This window comes from Pan troglodytes, chromosome 7 (genome assembly GCF_028858775.2).
Source record: "Pan troglodytes isolate AG18354 chromosome 7, NHGRI_mPanTro3-v2.0_pri, whole genome shotgun sequence".
NCBI classification, from domain to species: Eukaryota; Metazoa; Chordata; class Mammalia; order Primates; family Hominidae; genus Pan; species Pan troglodytes.
In genome coordinates this window covers 14,316,758-14,341,652 of record NC_072405.2, presented here as the reverse complement: position 1 = coordinate 14,341,652, position 24,895 = coordinate 14,316,758, and the positions used below count along the sequence as shown (strand labels likewise).

Here is a 24,895-nt window from a genome sequence, read left to right as displayed (position 1 = left end):
AATGCTGATTCTTCTTTGTAGCACCAAGGAATAAGCATTCCTTTCCAACAGAAATGATGTGTCTTTTTGTATGCTTATGAATTGACTGAGGGCTGGCAGCCCCTTGGTCACTTCAGTAGGGGAGTTGGTCACCTGAAAAACCAAGACAAGATTAGAGGGTTGAGACTTTCAGTCCCACTCCAACCCACAGGGTTGGGGAGAGAGGCTGAAGTTTAAGTTGATCACTAATGGCTGATGCTTTAATTAATCATGTCTATGTAATGAGGCCTTCATAAAAACCTAAGAGGACAGAGTTCAGAGAGTTTCTGAATAGCAGAACCTCTGGGGTTTCCTTGAGGGTGGTTTGTCAGAAAGGGCATGGAAGCATCATGCCCCTTCCCACACGCCTTGCCCATGCTTCTCTTCTTCTGTATCCTTTGTGATATACTTTATAATAAACTTGTAAGCATTACCCTGAGTTCTATGTGCTGCTCTAACAAATTAATTGAACCCAAGGAGGAGATTATGGGAGCCCCAATTTATAATTGATTGATCAGAAGCACGGATAAAACAACCTGGGCTTTGGATTGGCATTGGAAGTAGGGGGAAGTCTTCTGAAACTGAACCCTCAACCTGTGGGATCTGACTCTACCTCTAGGTAGATAGTGTCAGAATTGAATTGAATTTGGTAGCAACCAGCTGGTGTTTGCTGCAGAATTGATTGCTTGCATGGTGTTGGGGTGGACAAGTAACAAGATCTGAGGTCACAGAAGTATTTTGTATTGTGACAGTATAGGAGGAACTGAATTTGTTTTTCCCATACATTCACAGAACCATATTGTGTTTATTCATTTGTCTGTTAATGGATACTTAAGTTGCTTCTACATTTTGGCTACTGTGAATAATACTGCTATGAACACAGGTATGCAAATATCTGTTAGAGACCCTGTTTTCAGTTCTTTGGAATATATACCACAAGGTGGAATTGTTGGCTCATTTGGTGATTCTATTTCTAATTTTTTGAGGAACTGCCTTAGTGTTTTCCGTAGCAGCTGCACCATTTTGTATTCCCACCGACAGTGCACAAGGGTTCCAATTTCTCCACATGTGTCTTCAAAACTTGTTTTGTTTTTGTTTTTTATAGTACCCATCCTAATGGGATGAGTTGTTGTCTCATTGTGCTTTTGATTTGTGTTTTCCAAATGATTAGAGATGTTGAGTATCTTTTTATGTGCTTACTGGCCCTTGTGGGTTTTTGTTTTGTTTTGTTTTTTGACAAATTTAAGTTCTTTGACCAGTTTTTAATTGGATTGTTTGGTTTCTTGTTGTTGAGTTTTAAGTGTTGTTTGTTTATTTTGGATATTAACCGCTTATCAGATGTATGATTTGAAATATATTCTCCCAATCCATGTGTTGCCTTTTCACTCTGTTGATTATGTCCTTTGATGCACAACATGTTTTTATTCCCGTGTAGTCCAGTTTATCTATTTTTGCTTTTGTTGTCTTTGCTTTTGTTGTCATATCCAAGAAATCATTGCCAAATCCAATGTCATTAAGTTTTTTTCTTTTTGTTTTCCACGAGGAATTTTATAGTTTTAGGTCTTAAGTTTAGGTCTCTTACCCATTTTTAGATAATTTTTGTACACAATATTAGGCAAGGGTCCACTTTCATTTTTTTGCATGTGGATATTCACTTTTACCAGCACCATTCGTTGAAAAGACTGTCATTTCCACATTGAATGGTCTTGGCACTCCTGTTGAAAATCATTTGACTGTATACATGAGGGTTTGTTTCTGGACGTTCTAGTCTATTACATTAGTCTATATGTCTATATGCTAGTACTCCACTTTTTAAATTACTGTAGTTTTGTATCAGTTTTGAAATCAGGAAGTGTGTGACCTCCAACTTTTTTCTTTTTCTAGATTGTTTTGGCTATTAGGATATGTTGAGGTTTTATATGAATTTTAGGATGTATCTTTTATTTCTGCAAAAAATGCCACTGAGAACCTCTAGGCCAGTCGTGGTGGTTCAAGCCTGAAATCCCAGCACTTTGGAAGGCTGAGATGGGCAAATTGATTGAACCCAGGAGTTCGAGCCCAGTCTGGGAAACATAATGAAACCTCATCTCTACAAAAAATACAAAAAAATTAGCTGGGCATAGTGGCACATGCCTGTAGTAACAGCTACTTGGGAGGCTGAGGCAGGAGGATCACTTGAACCCAAGAGTCAAGGCTGTGGTGAGCCATGATTGCACCACTGCACTCCAGCCTAGGTGATAGAGTGAGACCCTGTCTCAAAACAAACAAACAGAACAAAACAAAAACCTCTATATTTTTCATAATGATTTACATTTCCACCAAAAATGCACTAGCGTTCTCTTTTCTTCACACCCTCACCCACATTTGTTGTCTTTCATATTGATAACAGCCATCTTAAAGGGTGCGAGGTGATATCTCACAGTGGTTTAAATTTGCATTTCGCTGATTAGTGATGTTGAACACCTTTTCATTTATCTGTTGGTGAGTTTTATGTCTTCAGATAAATGTCTGTTCAGATCCTTTGCCCATATTTTAGTATGGTTACTTATTGCTCTGCTATTGAGTTGTAAGAATTCTTCCTAAGTTTTGGACATTAACCTCTTATCAGACACGTGGTTTGCAAACATTTTTTCCCAGTTCCTAAGTTGCCTTTTCATTTTGTTGATTGTTTCCTTTGCTGTGCAGAAGGTTTTCTGTTTGATGTAGTTTCATTTATTTATTTTTTGCTTTTTTAGTCTGAGCTTTTGGTGTGATATCCAAAAAATCATTTCCAAGGCCAATGTCAAATAGATTTTCCTATGTTCTTTTCTCATAGTTTTATGACTTCAGGTCCTACATTTAGGCCTTCTATCCATTTTGAGTTTATTTTTGTGTATGATATAAGATAAGGGTTCAGTTTCATTCTGTTTCATGTGGAAATACAGTTTTCCCAGGACCATTTATTAAAGAGACTATCTTTTCTATTGTGCCCTTTTGATGCTCTTGTCAAAAACTGGTTGACCATATATGTCTGGATCAATTTCTGAGCTCTGTATTCTCTTTCATTGCTCTATGCTTCTGGTTTTATGCCACTACCATATTCTTTTCTGATTACTATAGCTTTGTAATATAATTTAAAATCAGGACGTATGAAGGCTCCAAATTCATCTTTCCTTTTTTCTTTCTCAATATTGCTTTGACTATTTGCAGGGTTTTTTTTGTCATTCCATATGAATTTTAGGATTGTTTTTTCTATTTCTGTGAACAATGCCTTTGGAATTTTGATAGAGATTGCATTAAATCTGTATATCGCTTTTGGTGGTGTGGACATTTCAACAATATTAATTCTTCTGATCCACGAACATGGCATATATTTGCATTTAATTATGTCCTCTTCAATTTCTTGCATTTAATGTTTTATAGTTTTCAGTATACATATCTTTCACCTCATTGTTTAAATTTATTCCTAATTTTTTATGCCATTGTAAGTTGGATTGTTTTCTTGATTTTTGTTTTTTCAGCTGGATTGTTATTTGTATGTGGAAATGCTACTGGTTTTTGTGTGTTGATCTTCTATCCTGCAACTTTACCGAATTCATTTTAGTTCTTTTATTGGTGGAATTCTTGGGATTTTCTATATACAAGATTATGTCATCTGTAAATACAGATAATTTTACTTCTTCCTTTTTTTATTTGGATGCCTTTTATTTCTTTTTCTTGTCTGATTGCCCTTGCTAGTACCTCCAATACAATGATGAATATGAAGTGGCAGAAGTGGGTTTATTTGCCTACTACTGGATCTTAATGGAAAAACATTTCGTTGTTCCCCATTGATTATGATATTAGCTGTGAGTTTTTCATAAATGGCCTTTATTATGTTGAGGAACTTTTCTTTTATACCCAAGCTGTTAAGAGTTTTTATCAAGAAAGGATGCTGGACCTTGTCAAATGCTTTTTCTATGTCAATTTAGATGTGGTTTCTATCTTTCATTCTGTTAATGTGACATATTACAATGATTTATTTGTATATGCCAAACCAGCCTTGCATGCCAAGGATAAATCCCACTGGTCACATTACGTAATCTTTTGAATGTATTGTTGAATTCAGTCTGCAATACTTTATTGAGAATTGAATTAATATTCATCAGCAATATTGGCCTGTGCTTTTTCTTTTCTTGTGGTATCTTTGTCAAGCTTCAGTATCAAGGTGATGCTGGACTCATAAAATGTTTTTGGAAGTATTCCCTTTAGCTTTATTATTTTTTTTTTTTGGAAGAATTTAAGAAGTATTGGTAATAATTGTTCTTTGAATGTTTGGCAGAATTCAGCTGTGAAGCCATCTGGTCCTGGGGTTTTCTTCGTTGGAACGTTTTTAATTACTTCTTCAATCTCTTTATTTGTTACTGGTCTGTTCAAGCTTTTTATTTCTTCCTGATTCAATATTGAATCTAGGAATTTATCCATTTTCTCTCTGTCATCCAATTTGTTGGCATATAATTGTTCATAATAGTCCCTTATGATCATTTTTATTTCTGAGACATCTGTTACAATATCCCCACTTTCATTTCTGATTTTATTTGAGTCTTCTTTCCTTATTTTCTTAGTCTATCTAGGGGTTTGTTGATTTTGCTTGTTTTTTTCAAAGAACCAATTCTCAGTTCTATTGACTTTTTTTTTTTCCTTATGTGGCTTTTCTGTTCTTTATTTTATTTATATTTGTTCTAATCTTTATTATTTCCTCCCTTGTGCAATGGGTGGTCTTCCTCTTCCTCTACTACTACTACCACTACTACTACAAGTACTACTACTACTACTACTACTACTTCTTTATCTTCTTCTTCTTCCTTTTCTTCATCTTCTTCTCTTTTGAAACAGGGCCTCGCTCTGTCACTCAGGCTAGAGTGCAGTGGATCAATCATAGCTTACCGCAGACTCAAACTCCTAGGCTCAAACAGTCTTTCAGCCTTGGCCTCCCAAAGTACTGGGATTATGGGCATAAGCCGCCACACCTGGTTTTGTCCTTTTTCTACTTCCTTGAGGTATATAATGTTACACTATTTATTTGGGATCTTTCTCTCTTTTTTAATGAAGGCATTTATTGCTATAAAATTTCCTCTTAGAACTACTTTTTCTGCATCTTATACATTTTGATATATTGTATTTCTATTGTCATTTTTCTCAAGATAATTTTTTAATTTCTGTGATTTTTTTCTTTAACTACTGGTTGTTTTGGGAGCATGTTGTTTAATTCTTACATATCTGTTAATTTTACAAAATTCCTCATATTATTGTGTTTTAATTTCACACTGTTGTGGTTGGAAACAATACTAGATATGATTTCAATTTTCCTGAATTTATAAGACTTGTTTTATGGCCCAACATATGGTCTGTCCTGGAAAAAGTTCCATGTGTGCTAGAGAAGAATGCTGCTGTTATATGGAAAGTTCTATATATGCTTTTTAGGTCCATTTGGTCTAAAGCTTAATTCCAGTTCAGTATTTATTAATTTTCTGTCTGGTTGATCTATCACATTGTTGAAAATGAGGTGTTGAAGTCTCCTACTATCATTATACTGCTATCTATTTCTTCTTTTATGTTCATTAATATTTGCTTTTTATATTTAGATACTTTGTTTGTACATATGTATTTACAATTGTTGTGTCCTCTTGATAAATCACCCCCTTTATTTTTAAATGATCCCCTTCTTTGTCTCTTGTAACCATTTTTGACTTGGAGTCTATTTTATCTCATATAAGTATTGCCATCTCTTCTCTCTTTTGGTTATTATTTGCATGGAATATCTTCTTCCTTCCCTTCACCTTCAGCTTATGTATGCCCTTAAAGCTAAAATGGATTTTTTGTAAGCAAGTACAAAATCGTTATTCAAAGAAAAACTCAAGATATAAAACAAACATACAGGTATACCAAATATAGTGTGTATACCTAGAAGTGAGATATTGGGAAAGTGGCAAATTAGAGTAGAGGTAGAGATGAAGGGAAAAACTAAAATAATGCAGACCAATGTAAAAATGTGTCATTAATTAGGCATATGATCATCTCACTTCTCTGCACTTAAGAACTAACAGGAAGAGAAACTGTGAGTCATGGAGAAATAGAGGACTTACTTGAGAGAGATGAGTATGGTGACTAAGAAGATGAATAAAAGTGATGAATGCTTGGAACAGCTGATTTGGGTCAAGTACAAGCATTACCAGGGAGCCCTGAGAGGTAGTATGAATTAACTGTGGCCCCAACCTGCATAGTTGTGGACTTTCCTGGAGAAGCACTGGGCTGCCTGGTACAGGAATGAGGATGGAAAATGCTGGGGGATATCCAGAATGGGGAGGTCAACTGAGTCTGAAGACAGAGAGCTGGACCTGTTGAGATGCGGATAAGAGAGTGAAGAATTGATCAGGGAGTGTGGAGAGAACCTGTGATGGTGTCTGCTCCTTATTGGGCAAAAGGCTGCCCCAGCGTGAAGAATGGGGAAGTAGCTCATCCTAAGAGCTTTGGTCCAAATAACCTCCCAAGCTAGAAGGGTAGAAATGAAGTCTAGTATAAAATACACTGAAGCTGGTTCAACAAAGTGAATTTGAAATATTCACCAAATCAAGAAAATTAGGGTCTGAGAATTCTGAAAGCAATGTCACCAAAACCATTAGTCTAGAAACACAAAGATTCTGGTCAGGCACAGGTGATCTTGGTGGGATTTCAATAGGATTCGATCAAGCCCAGAACTGCAGTGACTCCCAAGTTGGTAACAACTCACTAGTGTTTTTGTTTAACCAAACACCAGAGGTAGATGTGTGCTGGGGGATGAGGAGATGGTCTGAAGGGAGAAAGGAAAGTTCTAGGAGGCTAAGGGTACTCATGGGAGATTCTTTTTTGCAAGGGGAAGGCAGGCTGATGTAATAAAATAGGTTGTTCTCTTTCTAGATCTTTATATACTGAAAGCGAAGTGATAGAGCTAAGCAACCTGATTAGCTGAGGAATATGTCAACTCCTGGATCTGGGGCTATACTATAAATTACCTAGTTCTTGAACACACAAATTCAAAATGAGGTCTGCTCAATGGACAAATCAACTCTTTCTCATGATTTCAGAATAATGCATGTCCTCAAAGCATCATTCTATTTATCTTTCCTTGCAGATCTTTTAAATGTTGTAGTAAGTTAGAGACATCAAAGTAGGGTGAACCTCTAGACTATCTGAAGATTTCTGCTTCTATCGATAGCAAAAAGAATTACTCAGTCATATGGCTTGGATCTGTGTCCCCACCTAAATCTCATGTTGAATTATAATCCCCAATATTGGAGATGGGGTCTGGTGGGAGGTGATTCGACCATGGGAGCGGATTTCCCCCTTTGGTGCTGTTCTCATGATAGGGTTCTCATGAGATCTGGTTGTTCAAAAGAGTGTGTGGCACCTCCCTCACTCTCTTCCTCCTACTCTTGCCATGTGAAGTGCTGACTCCCCATTTGCCTTCTGCCATGTTTTTAAATTTCATGAGGCCTACCCAGAAGCCCACCATACGCCAGCATCTTGCTTCCTGCACAGCCTGTGGAACCATGAGGCAATTAAACCTCTTTTCTTTATACATCACCCAGTCCCAGGTATTTCTTTCTAGCAATAGAGAACAAACTAATACATCAGTTTACTGGAGACTGCAGAAGTCCTCTGTTTGCCTGTTTATCCATCCATTGATCTATTCATCCATCCATCCATGCACCCATCCATCCATCCATCCATCCATTTAACGAGCACTTTCTATGTACGTGGTGCTGTTTTTAGCAGTTTATAAATATTAACTCATTGAATCTTTCTAATAACTGCATGAGATATGTATTGTCATTATCCACATTTTATAGATGGGAAGCTGAAACAGAGAGAGATTAAGGGCCTTTTCCAAAACACACAGCCAGTAAGCGGTGAGTCAGCACCCAAACCCAGGCCGTGAAGCACCAGTGTTCATGTTCTTAACCACCACATCATTGGCCATCCTTGGTGACTCTGAAATCCATCTAGGAAGTTATTCAACTGCTAGCATCATTGTTCTTCCCAGTAGCTCCTGAGGGCCCTGGGATACTGTGCTCGCCTATAGGCAAGGCAGCTGGTCAGAGAGGCCCTTTTGTGGATTGCAGTTATTCTGTCTTTAGTTCCCACTTTTTCTCTTTTCATCTCCTTTTCTTCCCATCTGCTCCTCTTGTGTGAACAGATGTGAGTTTCCTCCTTGACTTTCCAGGCCATGAGTTGGAACACGTTGTTCTTAGGTGATCATTTTAGAGATGAAAGTGTAGTGTACAAGGGTGATGGAGCCAAGCTATGAGTTCTTCATCACTCTCTTACCTGCTCATCCGCAGCTCCATCTCCCTGTCTGCAGCCTCAGCTGAAACCTCCGCACCTGGATACCCCCAAACATCTGCCATCCTCACTCCTGCACCAGGCAGCCCAGCACTTCTTTGGAAAAGTCCACAACTATGTAGGCTGGGGCCACAAATAAAAGACTTGCTTTTCTGAAATCTGAATTGTCATCTTTAAAAAAATGTTTCTATCTCTCATGCTAAAGTATATCTGTATATAATCAGGGTACACTTCCATCTGACCAATTTAAGAATTTTTATCCTTGACTGAAACCAACTAGTAACCGAAATGTGTGTGTGTCTGCATGTATGTGTGTTTGTGTGGTGTGTGTGTGTGTGTGTGTGTGTCTGTGTGTGTGTATTTTCCTATCTTTTAATGTAACTATGACTTTATCCTGTGTTAAATGGTTTCTACTGAATATGAAGTTAAAACAAAGGGCTTTTAAACTTGTAGAGCTCCAGAAGAGTCACTAGTGCATTAACTGAAAATGCAAATTAACAGGCCTGCACCATGGGGACCACAGAGGTCATCTGACCAAAGATGAAACTGATTTCCTATATTTATGCATGCTAATAAATCAGCGGGCGGAAAACATGCCCCCAGAGAAGATTGGCCCTATCAGTTTTTTCAGCTGGCATTTAGGCATTTGCAAAATAGCTCCCTTAGCATCTTCATCAAAAAGCTCCAACGATAAAAATAATAGAAACCGGCCGGGTGCGGTGGCTCATGCCTGTAACCCCAGCACTTTGGGAGGCCGAGGCAGGTGGATCACGAGGTCAGGAGATCGAGACCATCCTGGCTAACACAGTGAAACCCCGTCTCTACTAAAAATATGAAAAAATTAGCCGGGCGAGGTGGCGGGCGCCTGTAGTACCAGCTACTCAGGAGGCTGAGACAGGAGAATGGCATGAACCCGGGAGGCAGATCTTGCAGTGAGGCGAGATGATGCCACTGCACTCCAGCCTGGGTGACAGAGCGAGACTCTGTCTCAAAAAATAAATAAATAAATAAATAAATAAATAGGTAAATAGATAAATAATAGAAACCTCCCCAGCTTAGTTATCTGCCTTTCTCATCCCATCTTCTGGATAAAAAAGCATTTAAAAAGTACAAGATTTGTGAAAATTCAGAATATTTTAGAACAGGTGTATTTTGTACTAATGGCAAAAACCACAATTACTTTTGCACCAATCTAGTAGATATGAGAAAGTTTCAGCTATTGAATCTGGTATTCTTGATGGTTATCAGTTGCTCTGTGTTCCTGCCTTTTGCAAGTTTTGCTGGGCAAGTGTAATTCTTTCTTAAAGGAAACATTTATTCTCCCAGATGCCACTGTGGCCTCAAAACAGAGGCAGATAAACTTAATCAAGAACTGTTTAATAATGACTCTGTGTTCCAGCACGTCTCAACTGTGACACAGCTCCTCAAACCATTTATAATTTTGGAACGGTTACAAGCCTATTTCACATCAAACAATTAGAAAAATTTAATCAGGATTATAACCAAATTCTCAGTGATGTGATTCAGACTCAGTGCAGTGTGTTACAGAAGGATGAGAAGGGTCAGAGAAGACTGAAATAGTTTGGGAGGAATTTGTAGGTAAGTGAAACTGATGCTGGGTTTTGAGGATGGAGATGGTTTGAAAGGGAGAGAGGAGCATTTCCTCTGAGCCACAGTTAGGAGAAGAGAAGGAGCACTTTGGTGCTTTGGAGACAATCAGAGGACAAAGACGAGCCTGCTTGGAACAGAGGATTTAGGAGGGGAAATAGCAGTATGTTAACCAAAATGATGATACTTTGTTTTCTAAACCAGAAGCCTAGGAATGTGTTGGAATGTGTACAATGGAATGAATAGACTATGGGGAATATTTGAAATTGAGATTGTCAAAGAAAATTTGAGATGCGTGTTTCTGTCACTACAGAGGACCTGAGTCAATCCAACATGGTGGCTAAGCTAGAGAGAATCCTTATGGGAGTGCCAGGTAGGACTCTTTCAGGATCGTCCATCATTATGAGAACAGTATTTTACAAAGATTTTGAGTCAGGGTGTTTTTACCAAGGTTGCAAATATTCTCTGAAGATGTGAATTGCTGGGTGTGGTGGCTCATGCCTATAATCCCAGCACTTTGAAAGGCTGAGGTAGGTGGATTACTTCAGCTCAGGAGTTTGGGACCAGCCTAGCCAACATGGAGAAACCGTGTCTCCATTAAAAATACAAAACTTAACCGGGTGTGGTGGCATGCACCTGTAGTCCCAGCCACATGGGAGGCTGAAGCATGAGAATCTCTTGAACCGGGGAGGCAGAGGTTGTAGTGAGCCAAGATCACGCCACTGCACTCCAGCCTGGGTGACAGAGGTTGTAGTGAGCTGAGATCATGCCGCTGCACTCCAGCCTGGGTGACAGAGTGAGACTTTGCCTCAAAAAATAAAAAAAAAAAGATGTGAATTGATCTCTCACTAGAGGAGCTTGATAAATATTTCTCTTCTAGGTCTGCAGGTTTGTTCAAGCACAGGGATCTTGTCAGCTCTGTTAACCATTGTATCCCCAACACCTAACAGCGCTTGGCACAGAGTAGGCTTAATGCTGAAAAGCCTGGGAAAGGTATTCAGGATAGACAAGGAGGAAGATCCACTGCAGTTAACACAGGCATATGATAAGTTAAAAACAGAGTGTTCTTATCCACCAAGAAAACTCGAATTGCTTAATGATTTTGACTTTAGTAAGTGGCTAAATAGTAGAGAATAAATGAAGAGAAACTTAATGTAGTTTAGAGCATATTTGAATTGCTTTGAATCATGGAGCCAAATAAGACAATTGGAGATTGAAAGCTGCAGGTCAGAGAGGCAGAGCCGTCTCTGTTTTCCTGTGCTTTTGCAGGAAGTGCATTTTATAGAAAAGTCAGAGAGGAACTGAGGGGAAACAGAGAGCTCTGAGCTGGTGAATTCACAGCAGCCTGGAGAAGCATTCCGGCTGCCTCTGAAGCTGGCTCTTCACACCCAAGGGCTGCCCCCTGGGAACCTGAAGTCACTGTCCCAGCTAGTCACAAGGCCGGGGAGGCCTCACTGATGAGGACAGCACTACGGGCCCGAGTCTAGAATGGTAAGAGGTTCTCAGTCTTTGAGACAATTATTGGTTGTTTGAGTTTAAAACCAGTCTTTTCCTTTCTTCTTCGTAACTGAAAAAACATGTATAGACTGTTTAAAAACTTGTTCTTGCTTTCAGAACATTTATTTGATGCTCTAAAACTTTCCTTTAGATCTTCTCCAGATCATTGCTAAACTTACTAGTGTATTTGACCAATCCCAAGAGCCAGCGGTGTGAATGCCTGCTGGGATTTAGAGAGCCAGTCTGAAACTGCATGCTGGCACTGTGTGGGTTTTCAAAGATTCCGCTCCAGTGGCAGAAAGCTCTCGGCCAAATGCATGTGAACCAAACAAAAGTCAGGGGCAGTGAGAATGAAAATTGGCCTCAATCACACTTTGAATATTGCTGTCATATGAGGATTTTAACAGCCATGGAAAGTGTGAGATTCACTCTCTGCTGCACACTGGGGCCCCGCATCCGTTAAGGATTGTGGGCATTCTGAAAGCTCTCATTCTGAAAGCTTCGGGGGTATTTTTAGATGAGGCTTGTTCCTACGAATGAGGAAGTCTAGCAGATGGCTCTTCCGGCTGGAGTCTTTTTTTCCAGCTTTCCACCAACATAGTATGGAGACCACTCTGGCAAGACCTCTCTCTAAGGACAATGGAGGGAAAAGCTATTCTCAAAACACTGGGCAGCAGCTGCAGGGCTGGGGCTCTGAGGACACCGTGCCACTGGCCTGTACCTTTCACCCTGCCTGCCTGGACTGTATGTAATCATCAGTGGGAGGCAGAAAGGAAGTTTGAGGTTAAGCACAAGACGTCTTTTATCACACTACGTGAGTGAAGACATCTGTGGAGACTGTACTCTCACTGTAGATGATAAGAATGTTATTCACCAACCAGACAGAAAAGACTGGAGTATGAGGTTTTTGTCCATGGAAGTATTTTGCAGATGGTTTGCACCAGTTTTGTGAAAGACAGATCAAATTATTATTAATGAGGGAAAAGTGCCTTTAAAAAAGGCTAAGTAGTCTTGCTATACCGCATTGAGTACACTCATTGTCATTTGGCCTCACATCTGATAGAACAATCCTTTAGGGCTCAGAAAAGTCACCATTGCAATAGTAAGCCTTTTCCAGGGATTCTTAAGAAGTCTATTTTACACACAGTGTAAAGACCCAAACAACTTGATTGTAAGTCTGTGCTTTGATGGCAAGCTTCCTGTTCATTTTTTAATTTGATGTGGTTTTGCTCATGCCCTAATTAAAGTGGCAATTCTCAAAAAGTACAGATTGCACAGGTTTCCAGGCCGGATGCTTTTTAATGCAGTTCATAAGAAAGAGTCATCAGTCCTAAGGTTTTATTTTATTTTATTTTTGAGACAGAGTCTCGCTCTGTCACCCAGGCTGGAGTGCAGTGGTGCCATCTCAGCTCACTGCAACCTCCGCCTCCCGGGTTTGAGCGATTCTCCTGCCTTAGTCTCCTGAGTAGCTGGGACTACAGGCATACACCACCGTGCTTGGCTAATTTTTTGGTTTGTTTTTAGTGGAGATGGGGTTTCACCATGTTGGCCAGGGTGGTCTCGAACTCCTGGCCTCAAGTGATCCACCCGCCTCTGCCTCCCAAAGTGCTGGGATTACAAGTGTGAGCCACTGTGCCCAGCCTTAAGATTTTGCTATTAAGCAAAAGGGTCACCTACGTGTGTTTTGGAAGACCTGTTATATCCCCATTTACAACTGAGCATTCCAAATGCCTACTGATTTCTGATTTTCTTTTTCTTTCTTTCTTTTTTTTTTTTTTTGTAGAGACAGGGTCTCACTATGTTGCTTAGGCTGGTCTCAAACTTCCAGGCTCAAGTGATCCTCCCACCTCGGCCTCCTAAAGTGCTGGGATTACAGGCTTGGGCCACGATGCCTGGTCACCTGTTGGGTTTTAGCGACCTGGCAGGAAGCTGGATTTCTCAAGCTTTTCCAATAAAGAAGAAGCGGTTAGATCCCAAAAGCCATGAAAATTCCACTTGTGGCTTAGAAACTAAGATTTACCAAAGTCCACTTTGGGAGGCTCCCTTCCTCCCTAACACACACACACACACACACACACACACACACACACACACACACACACACACCCTGCGGATAATTTATCCTGTAATCACAGGGATAGACTAATTTTGTCTGCATTCACTTGATGAGAGTTTTGACAGCAGTGACTTCTGCTATAGTAACTATAGACAGAAGAATTAACTCCCAAGTCTTAAAAGAGTAGTTAGGTCTATGATGCAACTGTTTCCAGCCACAGGGGTGCTCTGTGGTGGAACCAACCCTCGTTGAGACTGCCTGTTCCCACTGAGGGGTCTGATGGAAATCCCACTGTGTTATTTTGTGTGTTGCTTGCCTCCCAGAGGCGCAACAACAGATCAACAGGAGCAGCCACCCCCTGCCTCATTCAGGCCCTGTGATTTGCTTTCTCACTAGAAATATTCATTTTTAGTGTATCAAATATTCCAAGCATGCAGTGAAGTTCAGATAATAATTTAACTGACCTGCAGGTGTTCCCTAAGATTTTTCAAATATTAACATTTTGCCATTTGCTTTAGATTTTTTAAAAATAAAATGTTACTGCTACTGTGGAAGATCCCTCTCTATCCAATTCCCATTTCAACCTCCCATTGCTACCCAGAGCAATCACTGTCTTGAAGTTGATGAGTATCATTTACATTTTATTATGTGCTCCATAAAACATGTATATATCCTTATATGTTTTTAATCTCTATACAAATGGCATCACATTTTACTTGAGCCTTTTGTAAATTACTTTTAATACTCAGCATTTAAAAATATTTCTTCATATTGCTACCCTAAAATCCAGTTCATTTTTTTCTACTGCTATAAAGTATCCCACCAAAAGACTATACCACCATGTTTTCATTCCTTTGTGGAAGCACCGTTCAACAGTTTACAAGGTTATTTGCTATTTGTAACGTTGTGAACACCTTTCTCCACTTATAAGAGTTTCTCCAGCTCTGTACTGCACAGTATGGTAGCCACTAGCTTAAAATGTGGTTAGTCAGAATTGCAATGTGAGTAAATATAAAATGCATGCCACATTTTAAGGACTTAGGATGAAAAACACATAAGGAATATATCATTAAAAATTGATATAGGTTATACTGATTACTGATTAAAATGACAATATTTTGAATACATTATGTTAAATAAAATATATTACTAAAGTTATTTTTTCCCATTTATTTTACATTTTTTAAATGTGGTTACCAGAAAACTTAAAATTACATATATGGCTTGCATTATAATTCTATTGGACAAGGCTGGTCAAGACCAGCCAGTAACTGATTGCCCACATGCAAGACATCTGTTTTTGTAAATAAAGCTTTATTAGAAAACATGCCACTAATTTCTATGGTGGCTTTCCAGCTACAACAGCAGAGTTCTGTAGTTGCAACAGAACCCTTATGGTCCACGAGCCTAAAATATTTACCATCTGGCCCTTTAAGGAAAAGTTTGTTGACTCATATTCTAGAGCAGTAATTTTTAACCTTTTTTAAAAACCATGACCCACAATAAGAAACATTAATATCATGACCCAACAAACACACATCTGAAACAAAAGTTTTACAAAACAAAGTTTCACAAATCCTTTCTATGTATTTTCATATTTTCTGTTCTGTTCTGTTTTGTTAAAATAAACTGCTGGTCAGTAAACTGCTAGTAACCCACTCAAGTGACTTAGCCATTCATTCATTACTAGTTATTTAGGTAACATTGCTTAAGGACATATACCCAAAAATGGAGTGACTGGATTATAGGAGGAATGTGTGTATTTAACTTTACAAGATTCATCACATTGTTGTCCTGTGTGTGAGTTTACCAATCTACAGTCTCACAAACAGTGTGAGAGAGTTCCTATTTCCCTATATCTTTAACAAAATCTGACGTTGCCAGTCTGATCTGATGGGTATGAAATGAAATCTTGTTTTATTTACAATCGGATCATTCATAATTTTAATAATCTTTTCATGTGTTGAGTGGCCTTTCTTGTTTCATTTGTGAGTTGCCTGTTCATTTCCATTTTAAAAATGGGGTCATTTGTCTGTTTCTTAGATTTATAGGCACTCTTTTTCATTCTGCATACCAGTACTTTATTAGTAATGCGGGTTGCAAAGATGTGAGTTGGCCACTCCAAGGTTTGCTTTTTTTCACTTTTTAATGGTGACTTTTATGTTATGAGGCAGAAGTTTTAAATTTTAAAGTAGTCAGATTTATCTTTTTCTTTATATTGCTATTTTTTAGCCCTTATTTTAAAAATTATTTCCTACCCCAAGTTCATAAAGTTTTCTCGTTATTTTTTCTGATGAATTTAAAATTTAATGGGTGTTTGTTTTCTGTTGAAAATTCGTGTTTCTACATGGTATGAGATATGGCTCTACTTTCTTTTTTTCTTCACATCATAAATAGCTGGTGTAAGTACCATGAATTGACTTGTTAATCCTCCAGTCTGTTTCTTGGGTCTGTGTCCTGGAAATGTTGGTCCTAGATTTATCAGAACCAGATCTTTACTGATCTCATTTATACAGCAACTGGTCCTTGATGGTTTTACAGGGTAGTTTTCGCAATCTTTCAGAGAACACATAATGTTTCTCTTATAAAAATTACCTGAGATAAGGCCGGGCGCGGTGGCTCACTCCTGTAATCCCAGCACTTTGGGAGGCCGAGGCGGGCAGATCACGAGATCAGGGGGTCGAGACCATCCTGGCTAACATGGTGAAACCCCGTCTCTACTAAAAATACAAAAAACTTAGCAGGGCGTGGTGGTGGGCGCCTCCTGTAGTCCCAGCTACTCGGGAGGCTGAGGCAGGAGAATGGCGTGAACCCGGGAGGCGTAGCTTGCATGAGCCAAGATGGTGCCACTGCACTCCAGCCTGGGCAACAGAGCAAGACTCCATCTCAAAAAAAAAAAAAAATTACATGAGATAATTGAAAAAGTGAAAGTTACTCAATTCATTTTATAATTCTTTTTCTTTTTTTTGAGACACAGTTTCACTCTGTCACCCAGGCTGGAGTGCAGTGGCACCATCTCGGCTCACTGCAACCTCCGCCTCCTTGGTTCAAGCGATTCTACTGCCTCAGTCTCCCAAGTAGCTGGGATTACAGGCGCAGGCCACTATGCCTGGCTAATTTTTGTATTATTAGTAGAGATGGGGTTGGCCTGTTGGCCAGGCCAGTCTTGAACTCCCGACCTCAAGTGATCTGCCCGCCTTGACCTCCCAAAGTGCTGGGATTACAGGAGGGAGCCACCGTATCCGGCCGTCATTTTATAATTCTATTTTAACCTTTATATCCAGATTGGACAAGGACAGGACAAGAAAGAAAAATTATGGGCTAGCCTCTATTTGAATGTAAATGTAAAAATCTTAAACTCAATATGAGTAAAACTGAATCCAGCAATGTGTAGTAAAATAAGTTCATACAACATGTGCAAGGATGGCTTAATTAAGAAAAGCTATTAACATAACTCATCACATTCACAGAGTAAAGGAGAAACATGATACGATTTTTTTCCCATAGATGTAGAAAAGGCATTTAATAAACCCTAATAGCCAAAAATGATTTTGAAATACAAAACCTTAGAAAACTTGAAATAGAAATAAACATCCTTAGCCTGATAAAGTGCGTCTACTGAAATCTGTAGTAAACATACGCTTAGTATTGAAGGATCCCTTGTACTGCCTGTGTGTGGAGTTCCCTCTTTGTATCTGGCACCTGAGAATTGTTCTTTCTTTTAATCTTGGCTGTTACTTTAAATAAGTATGTGTGTGTGTGTGTGCATATGTATATGAATATATATATATATGCTCATACATACACATGTTTATGTATTTTTTGGTTTTGTCTATTTACATACATTTCATGAAGTTTGTGGAGTGGGAAGCTGTGCCAGCTCTGTAGCCATGGTGCTGTAGTTTCTCCCTTAGTGATTTTCTGGGCCTGAAGACCAAGAAACTCTAGAAACCACTTTGGAAGGGGCAAAGTAGGGGATAGCCACAGAGCTGGCTCTGGCTTCTCTCCTAGACTGAGGAGTTGTTATGCATGACTTCATATCCTGGCTTCCCTTGGAGAAAACTATTAGTGATAGATCTGATGTGGATATAAGAATATTGTATGAAACTGTCTTTGATTTTATTTTGCCAGGAGATTAGGCAAGGATCAGCTACTGCCATAGCATTTCCTAAGGAAGTGATATTTCCAAGGTTCCCACAGCGATACTGAGATACAAAGATGAAGATTAGTCATAATGTTGCCTTCACTGTCACATTTTTTTTCTGACAGCTTTAACACAGTTTAAAAGTACGATTCTAAGGGTTGGGAGTGGGGAGAGGGACGTGTTTTCAAGGAGCACTTTTTGTGGTAGCGAACAAACTTTAAACCCTCCTGTTGATACACAGGGGATTCCTGTGACTATGAAAATTAAAACAGGGCCTGGCAATGTTGAACACAAAGAACAGCCAATAAATTCTTGACCGTAAGGTCATGCGCATTAAATAAGGCAGTTCTGATGCCAAATCAGTACTGTATTGTGTATTTCCCATAGCAGATATTGAGATATGGATCTGCCGTAGAAGGAACAGGAATGTCATCAGGAAATATCAGTTCAGACAAATGTGGGTTTCCACCAGCAGGGAAAGAGCTGGACCTGGTGTGATCTGTCTCCCTTCATGGTGAGAATGTCAGATCAGAAATGAATATTCATGTGGCCCTTGGAAAGTGGGAAGGAGAAATCAATAAGCTAAACACCCAACCTAATAATAGAACTGTTTTCTCCAATGTGAGTGTTTTTCTCTTGAAGTTGGTATTTCTGTCCTTGATCTGTTGGTGATGCTATTTAGAGATGCAACGAAAGATTTCACAGAAAAGCAAAAGGTTGGTTCCATTGTTCTGGAAAAAGGGTTATATCAACTTGTTTCTATCTAAGCATGTCACTGGAAGTCTGGTTCACATTTAAAGTTTTCCTTAATTCCAAGAAACAATCTAGACCCTTTGAAGCTTTGGCAAAAGAGTACCAGGTAAAAAAAGAAATCTCACTTGTAAAGGCCTAGTTTGCAATTCATTTGTCCTGGGATCTTGCAAAAACAACCCAATATCTGTATATCTCTATACATTGGTGTGTATGATAATATCTTTATTTTTCTTTGTAGAGATTTTACACAGGATATAATAGGTGACACAACTGTTTTGGCAGATGGGGTGAGAATATGAAGGCAATTCCTTCCATGTAAGAATTTTGGTGCTTGTTTAAATTTAATAGACTCGCTTCTCCTAACCACACTCTGGAAGTCTCCTGTCATTCATGCACATAAGAACTCAGAAGAGAACCTCTACTGTCTCCCCAAAATCTTTTTTTTTTTTCTTTTAATAAACTTGCTGACATTGGCCAGGTTTCAAGAGCATGGTAAGTTCATGATCCATCAGCCTGCTTTCTGAATGGAAATCGAATGAGTTATTTGTATTGTTTGTTCCTACCTTTTCCAGGCACCTTCTAAAAATGAACAAGAGCAGCTCTGATCTGGAAAAAGTGAGCCAGGGCTCTGCAGAAAGCCTCAGCCCATCCTTCAGGGGTGTCCACGTCAGCTTCACCACCGGCTCCACGGACAGCCTGGCCTCAGACTCCAGGACCTGCAGCGATGGAGGTAACAAACTTGACCTTGACGGAGAGGCTTAGATTCTCCTGGACCTTCAAGACCAGTCCTGCGTTGCTTGCGGGATTGGAAGGGCTGAGCAAGGACTACTGTCTTGGTCCTGCTTTCTCAATGAAGTAGACTCTTCCAGGGAGCTGTTGAAGTCAATTATCTACTGAATATATGGCAAGCCAGCCCATCCATATTGCCCTCTCCAAATTATAAGAGTGTGGACGTGGCAACATGGTGGGAGGAAGATGAGGTTGAAAGGCTCCTATTTCCTTGGGTAATGAGCCATCTGTGTACAGGCCTGCTTTTTACTTCTGTCCTCAGGATGGGTCCTAAACCACACATTCTCACTATCTCTTTCTCTCTCTCTCTCTCTTTTGCATCTACATGTGCATGTACCCACATGTACACACTTACTGGACGCAGCAGATGTTTACATAATGTTTGCTGAATTAAGCATGAAGACTTCATTAGGCCACCATCTAGCCTGCTTTTTGGATTAAGCTCTAAGGCCTATGGGTGGGTCTGTCCTCCATTGGGCATGTCCCTAAAAAGGAACTCTTGTTTTTCCATAGTTGTGGCCTGGATGGGTCATATTTAAAACCTCTCGCCCTTTCAGCATTCTTTGTGTATGTGTCCTCTCCTGCGTTTCTCTTAGACTTGCATTAGCATGTTGGATTTAGACTTGTACTCACATGACTTCCTTTTTCAGTCCTATGGAAATATTTCTTCTCAATAGGCAATGACACAATAGAGGGTTCCATTGCAAATTTACTGTCAGCAACATTATTCTACCTAAACGATAGGTACTGGCTGAGACAAAAGAGTGTGTTATAAGTCAGTCTGTGGTGTGTTCTGATGAGAAACCTCTGACAGTTCTTACTTAAAAACAGGAAATATCTTAGTCTTGATTTGGGAGGAAGGTAGCAACAACAGATTTTCTTTTTCTGTAGATTTTTCTAGGCTCTTATCTTCTTCCTTTTCCCAGCCCATTGTATAACAAATTCAACAAGGCAGATTATTCCATAGAGGGCAGTGCATCTCGACCACGAGCCCCTGTGTTGGTTAGTTCTGATCCACTCTTTTGGAGATTGTAACCAGTTCTGGGGAGTGATCTACAATGAACCATCAGTCACCAACCAGCGGGTGTCAGGCGAACTGGACTTCATGGCTTCACCACTTTGTTTCCCAGAACCAGTAAACCATGACGTCCACTCGCAGGGTTCCTAAGAACTGACTAGGAAAGATAAGGTTAAAACACATGGTACATGGGTGGATGGGATACGGTAGGATATTGGGCAGCCCAGAACATGAGTGCTTCTTATAAAGGCTTCCAGAAGAGACAGAAATCAATGAAGGCTGGTGGAGGGTTTAGGGAAGACTTTATGAGAACATGGGACTTAGAGATCAGATCTGAAATGTGGCCAGAATTAGGGAGGGAGGGGGTGAGGAGGAGAGGGCTTTCCAGGTTTAGAGAACAATAAAAGAGAAGCAAAGCCACAGGGATGGCAGTGCACGTGGGAGAAGGATGAGACCAGTCTGACGTGCTTCAATAGACACCGGCAAGGGGAAATGGGACATGAGCTTGGTGGGAAGCAGGGGCTGAATTGTACACGGCTCTCACAGCAATCTGTGCAGGTGGGAGACAGAGAGCTGCCGGAGGTTTGTGAGTTCAATGCTGGAGGTTTGCGAGTTCAATGGGGAAACCTATTCAGACGTTTTCTCATGTTCATTTCTGAATAACATGAATTAAAATGAATATATTGTCGTGGTATTCCTTTATCACAAGCTAGTTGTTCAGTAGAAATGCATTTCAAAACTTAGACTCCCAGACCAACAAGAAGATATGTACCTTGTCCCTGGACTCTAGCCCCTGAGAGCCAACCATTCTATCTGCTGCCCCTGGGCATGGCTCTCTGTACCCGGAACCATGTTTTGAAACTGGCAAGAGACCAAAGGCATGACATTCTTTCTCTCTCTCTCTTTCTCTCTCTCTTTCTCTGTCTCTCTCTCTTCTTTTTGACATCTTTTAAACATTAATCATTAATCTGGAGAATATACAGAACTACTGGTCATGTAATATGAGAAATCCTTCATTCACTTCTCACCGCTTACCAAGGCAGCTTAGATTTGTTATTGCACAATTATCTTCCAGTCCCATGGGTCCTTAACTCACTTTTATCTTGTAACTGAAATATTTATCCATTGCAACTTTAGTTACTGTTTGGCATGCAGTACCAAAGCTGAGAGATTAGATCCAAATAGAAGCAGAACTAGTTCACGCTGAAGTTCTTTGAAACTTGAATGTAGTGTCTGCCTTTCTAATATTATACATTAAGCCAAAAGATACCATTAGACTCTACATTTATTTTGTCAGTAAGAATCTGCTAGTGAAAACTATGCGTTTCATTGACTGTTTCCATCCACAGTATAGGCTGGCCTGAATGGATGGAGGAAAAAGTCATTCCAGGGCATATCATGATAGTAGTTTGTGTAAACTTCTTGGAAATGTATCAGCGTTAATGGCTAAAGTTAGTGATTCATGCTTTATGTCGGAGGTGGGTGGGGGGGGGAAAGGGGTGTGGGGGGGGAAGTGGGGGGAAGGTTTTAGTTGTATAAGGAAAACCCTAATAGAAATCTCTAACTTTGTTACATTTTTAAAACAGGTGTTTATTCTAAATGTTTCAGTGGCAAAATGCCACTTTTGTGTCAGTGTTAACTTCACCTTTTTATACTTTTATCAGAGTTAATGGCTGAAGTTAATGATTTGAGTTTTATGGGTGGGGGGAGGTTTTAGTTGTATAAGGAAAAGCTAATTGAAATCTCTTACTTTGTTACATTTTTAAAACAGGTGCTTATTCTAAATGTTACAGTGGCAAAATGCCACTTTTGTATCAATGTTAATTTCACCTCTTTATACTTGTATCAGATTACATATTCCTCCGGTGCATCTGTTATCCCATTTGTCCAATTCAATTGAACAGCCAGTCAACTCAGTGCAAGGAAAATTTGTCGAAGCAGTTGTTTGGTTTATGCTTGGTTTAGGAGGTACAGACTGCATGTGTCAGGACAGATCCATGAAGGCTGCCAAGGGGAAGGTTTTTGAAGGGAATGGATGGTTGGATGTGTGAGGGAAATGATGATCAGAAATGGTCATCAAGAGACCTTTTTGCTTTAAGTGGTTACTTGTAAATTTGCAAACCTAATGTCTCATTGAGATCATTTCCCTCTTTGATGTAGGATACCATTACAATTCAGTTCAGCAGTTCAGCAAATATTTCTGAATGCCCGGAGATTAGAGAAGATTAGAGAGTTCTCTGTTGAACTGAAACCATTGGCACCAGCAATAGATAAGAAGTCTGAAAATACAGTTCATATAGATATTCTCACTTGCATGAATACATGTACCAGGGCAGTGATACCATTCTTATTTTTATAGCTGGCAAACCAGAGATACAGAACACTAATTAAATATATTGACAGTAGTCAGTCAGCTTGTTTTTCTCAACAAGCTGACTACTACTGGCAAATTTTTAAAAAATGTATATTAGTGCAGTCATTCATTTGATAGATATTGTTGATTGCAAACTCTGTGCTGGGTACAATTCTAGATGCTGAAGTTTCAGCAATGGAAATAATTCCCAGTCCCTTCAAGGGGCTTACATTCTGGTAGGAGAGATAGACAATAAGAAAGATAAGATGTAAAGTAGCTACTGGTCAGAAGGCAGCGAGTGCCAGGAGAAAAATCAAGCCAGGAACAGGGTGGGGAGGGGTGGGAGTGCTCCAAAGGAAAAAAACATTTATTTTTAAAAATTTTCTGTGGCCTGAGCTATAATATCACTGAAGTGAAGCTTCAACTTCATTTAAACCTTCCCCGTTAAACTGAATTTTAAATAATTTATTATTGTTCCAATAAAGTTAATACTTTTTTTTATAAAAATTCAAACAACAGAGAAAGGAATAAAATGAAAAGTCAGTTTTCTGACACCCCATCCCAGCTCCTACCATCACTTTTAAGATTTTTTTCTGTATCATCCCAAAAATGTGTATCCATATGTGAAATATAAAATTCAGTTCTACAGATTTTTGCACTTTATCTTGGGGCCTTTCAAATGAGAACCCCTAGGACTGCCTCATTTTTTGAAATTGCTGCTTATTTTTTCATTGTATGATTTGGTTATAAATCCCTCTCTTGCTGATGCATGTCTAGGTTGATTTCATTGCAAGACTTACGGTAAGACTCTGTGCCATACATTGGCATGATTTGGTGAGCAAATCTGTAAGATAAATCCTTAGAAGAAGTGGAACTGACATATCAAACTGCATGTGTATTTTAAATAAATATTACCAAAGTATCCTCTAAAAATGTCAATTTACTTTTCCGTCACAGCATCTGAAAAGTGCCTCTGTTTTTTCGAGACAGAGTCTTGCTCTGTTGCCCAGGCTGGAGTGGCACAATCTCTGCTCACTGGAAGCCCCACCTCCAGGGTTCAAACAATTCTCCTGCCTCAGCAGCTAGGACTGCATGCGCGCCACCACGCCTGGCTAATTTTTCTATTTTTAGTAGAGACGAGTTTCGCCATGTTGGCCAGGCTGGTCTCAAACTCCTGACCTCAAGTGATCCGCTCACCTCAGCCTCCCAAAGTGCTAGAATTACAGGCATGAGCCACTGTGCCCGGCATGGAAAGTGCTTTGAATTAACTTTTAATTTTACTAACTCGGAAGAAAACCATTAATGATTATGTTATAACAGGAGATTGAAAGATCAGAATTCCAGGACCACATGTGAGCTGTAGGCAGGGCATTCGAGGTACTTAGAGCCTGTTTTCCAAAGTGAGACAGAGCTTTCTCTTCTTTCGCATGTAAATCACATTCACATCTTGATTATTGTTTCCTGGGATGATTAAGTGGTCTGGAGAGACTCCTCACAAATGCCACATTTTCCATCCAGTTGTAAAATGCTAATAACCTGCTTCCAGTTTCAGAACACGTTTATCTTCTTAGAAAAAGGAAAGGTTTCTTTTAAAGAAATGCTTTTTTTTTTTTTTGAGATGGAGTCTCACTCGGTCACCAAGGCTGGAGTGCAGTGGTGCAGTCTCAGCTCATTGCAACCTCCACTTCCAGGCTCAGGTGGTTATTGTGCCTCAGCCTTCTGAGTAGCTGGGATTACAGGCACACACCACTATGCCCAGCTAATTTTTGTATTTTTAGTAGAGACAGGGTTTCACCATGTTGGCCCCTCAAACTCCGGACCTCAGGTGATCCGCCTGCCTCAGCTCACCAAAGTACTGGGATTGCAGGCATGAGTCACTGAGCCCAGCCTGCTTTGCTTTTTGTTTTTGTTTTTTCTTCTACATTTCATGTTGAACCTGCTCTGACTGTGGAACCAAACAAGAGATTGCAAAACTTGCCTTCAGAGGAACAAGTCCATGTGAAGCCAAAGCATCCCTCTGCCCCACCCTTCATCCTCTCTTAATGGGGGTTGGCAGAAACCTGCATGACAGCCACTTCCTGGGTGATATTGGCAAGGTGCCCGTACAGATGGCTTTAGTTTTCTCACCTCTCACATGAGAGAATTGCACTAGGGCCCCAGGGCACAGGGTATGGGTGAGGTTTTCTCCATCCATATTCCACTTGCTTTACCTTACTCTAAGTTGGAGAATGGTCAAACACAAAAGCTAAACGTTTGGGGAGACTTAGTTGGGACGCTGCCCTTTGCTTCTGCGTTTGTTCTGACCCAGCTGCTATCACA

General features: G+C 39.8%; 1 protein-coding gene across 2 annotated transcripts in view; it reads left to right on the top strand.

Moving 5' to 3' along the window:
- The window catches only part of PRAG1 (PEAK1 related, kinase-activating pseudokinase 1), a 71,651-nt gene that overhangs the window by 29,830 nt on the left and 16,926 nt on the right, over window positions 1-24,895 (top strand). For both annotated transcript variants that reach the window (XM_001136236.8, XM_009440228.5), the window contains exon 4: window positions 18,989-19,146. In XM_001136236.8, coding sequence (XP_001136236.5) covers window positions 18,989-19,146 — 158 coding nt within the window. The remainder of the gene's footprint in view (window positions 1-18,988; window positions 19,147-24,895) is intronic.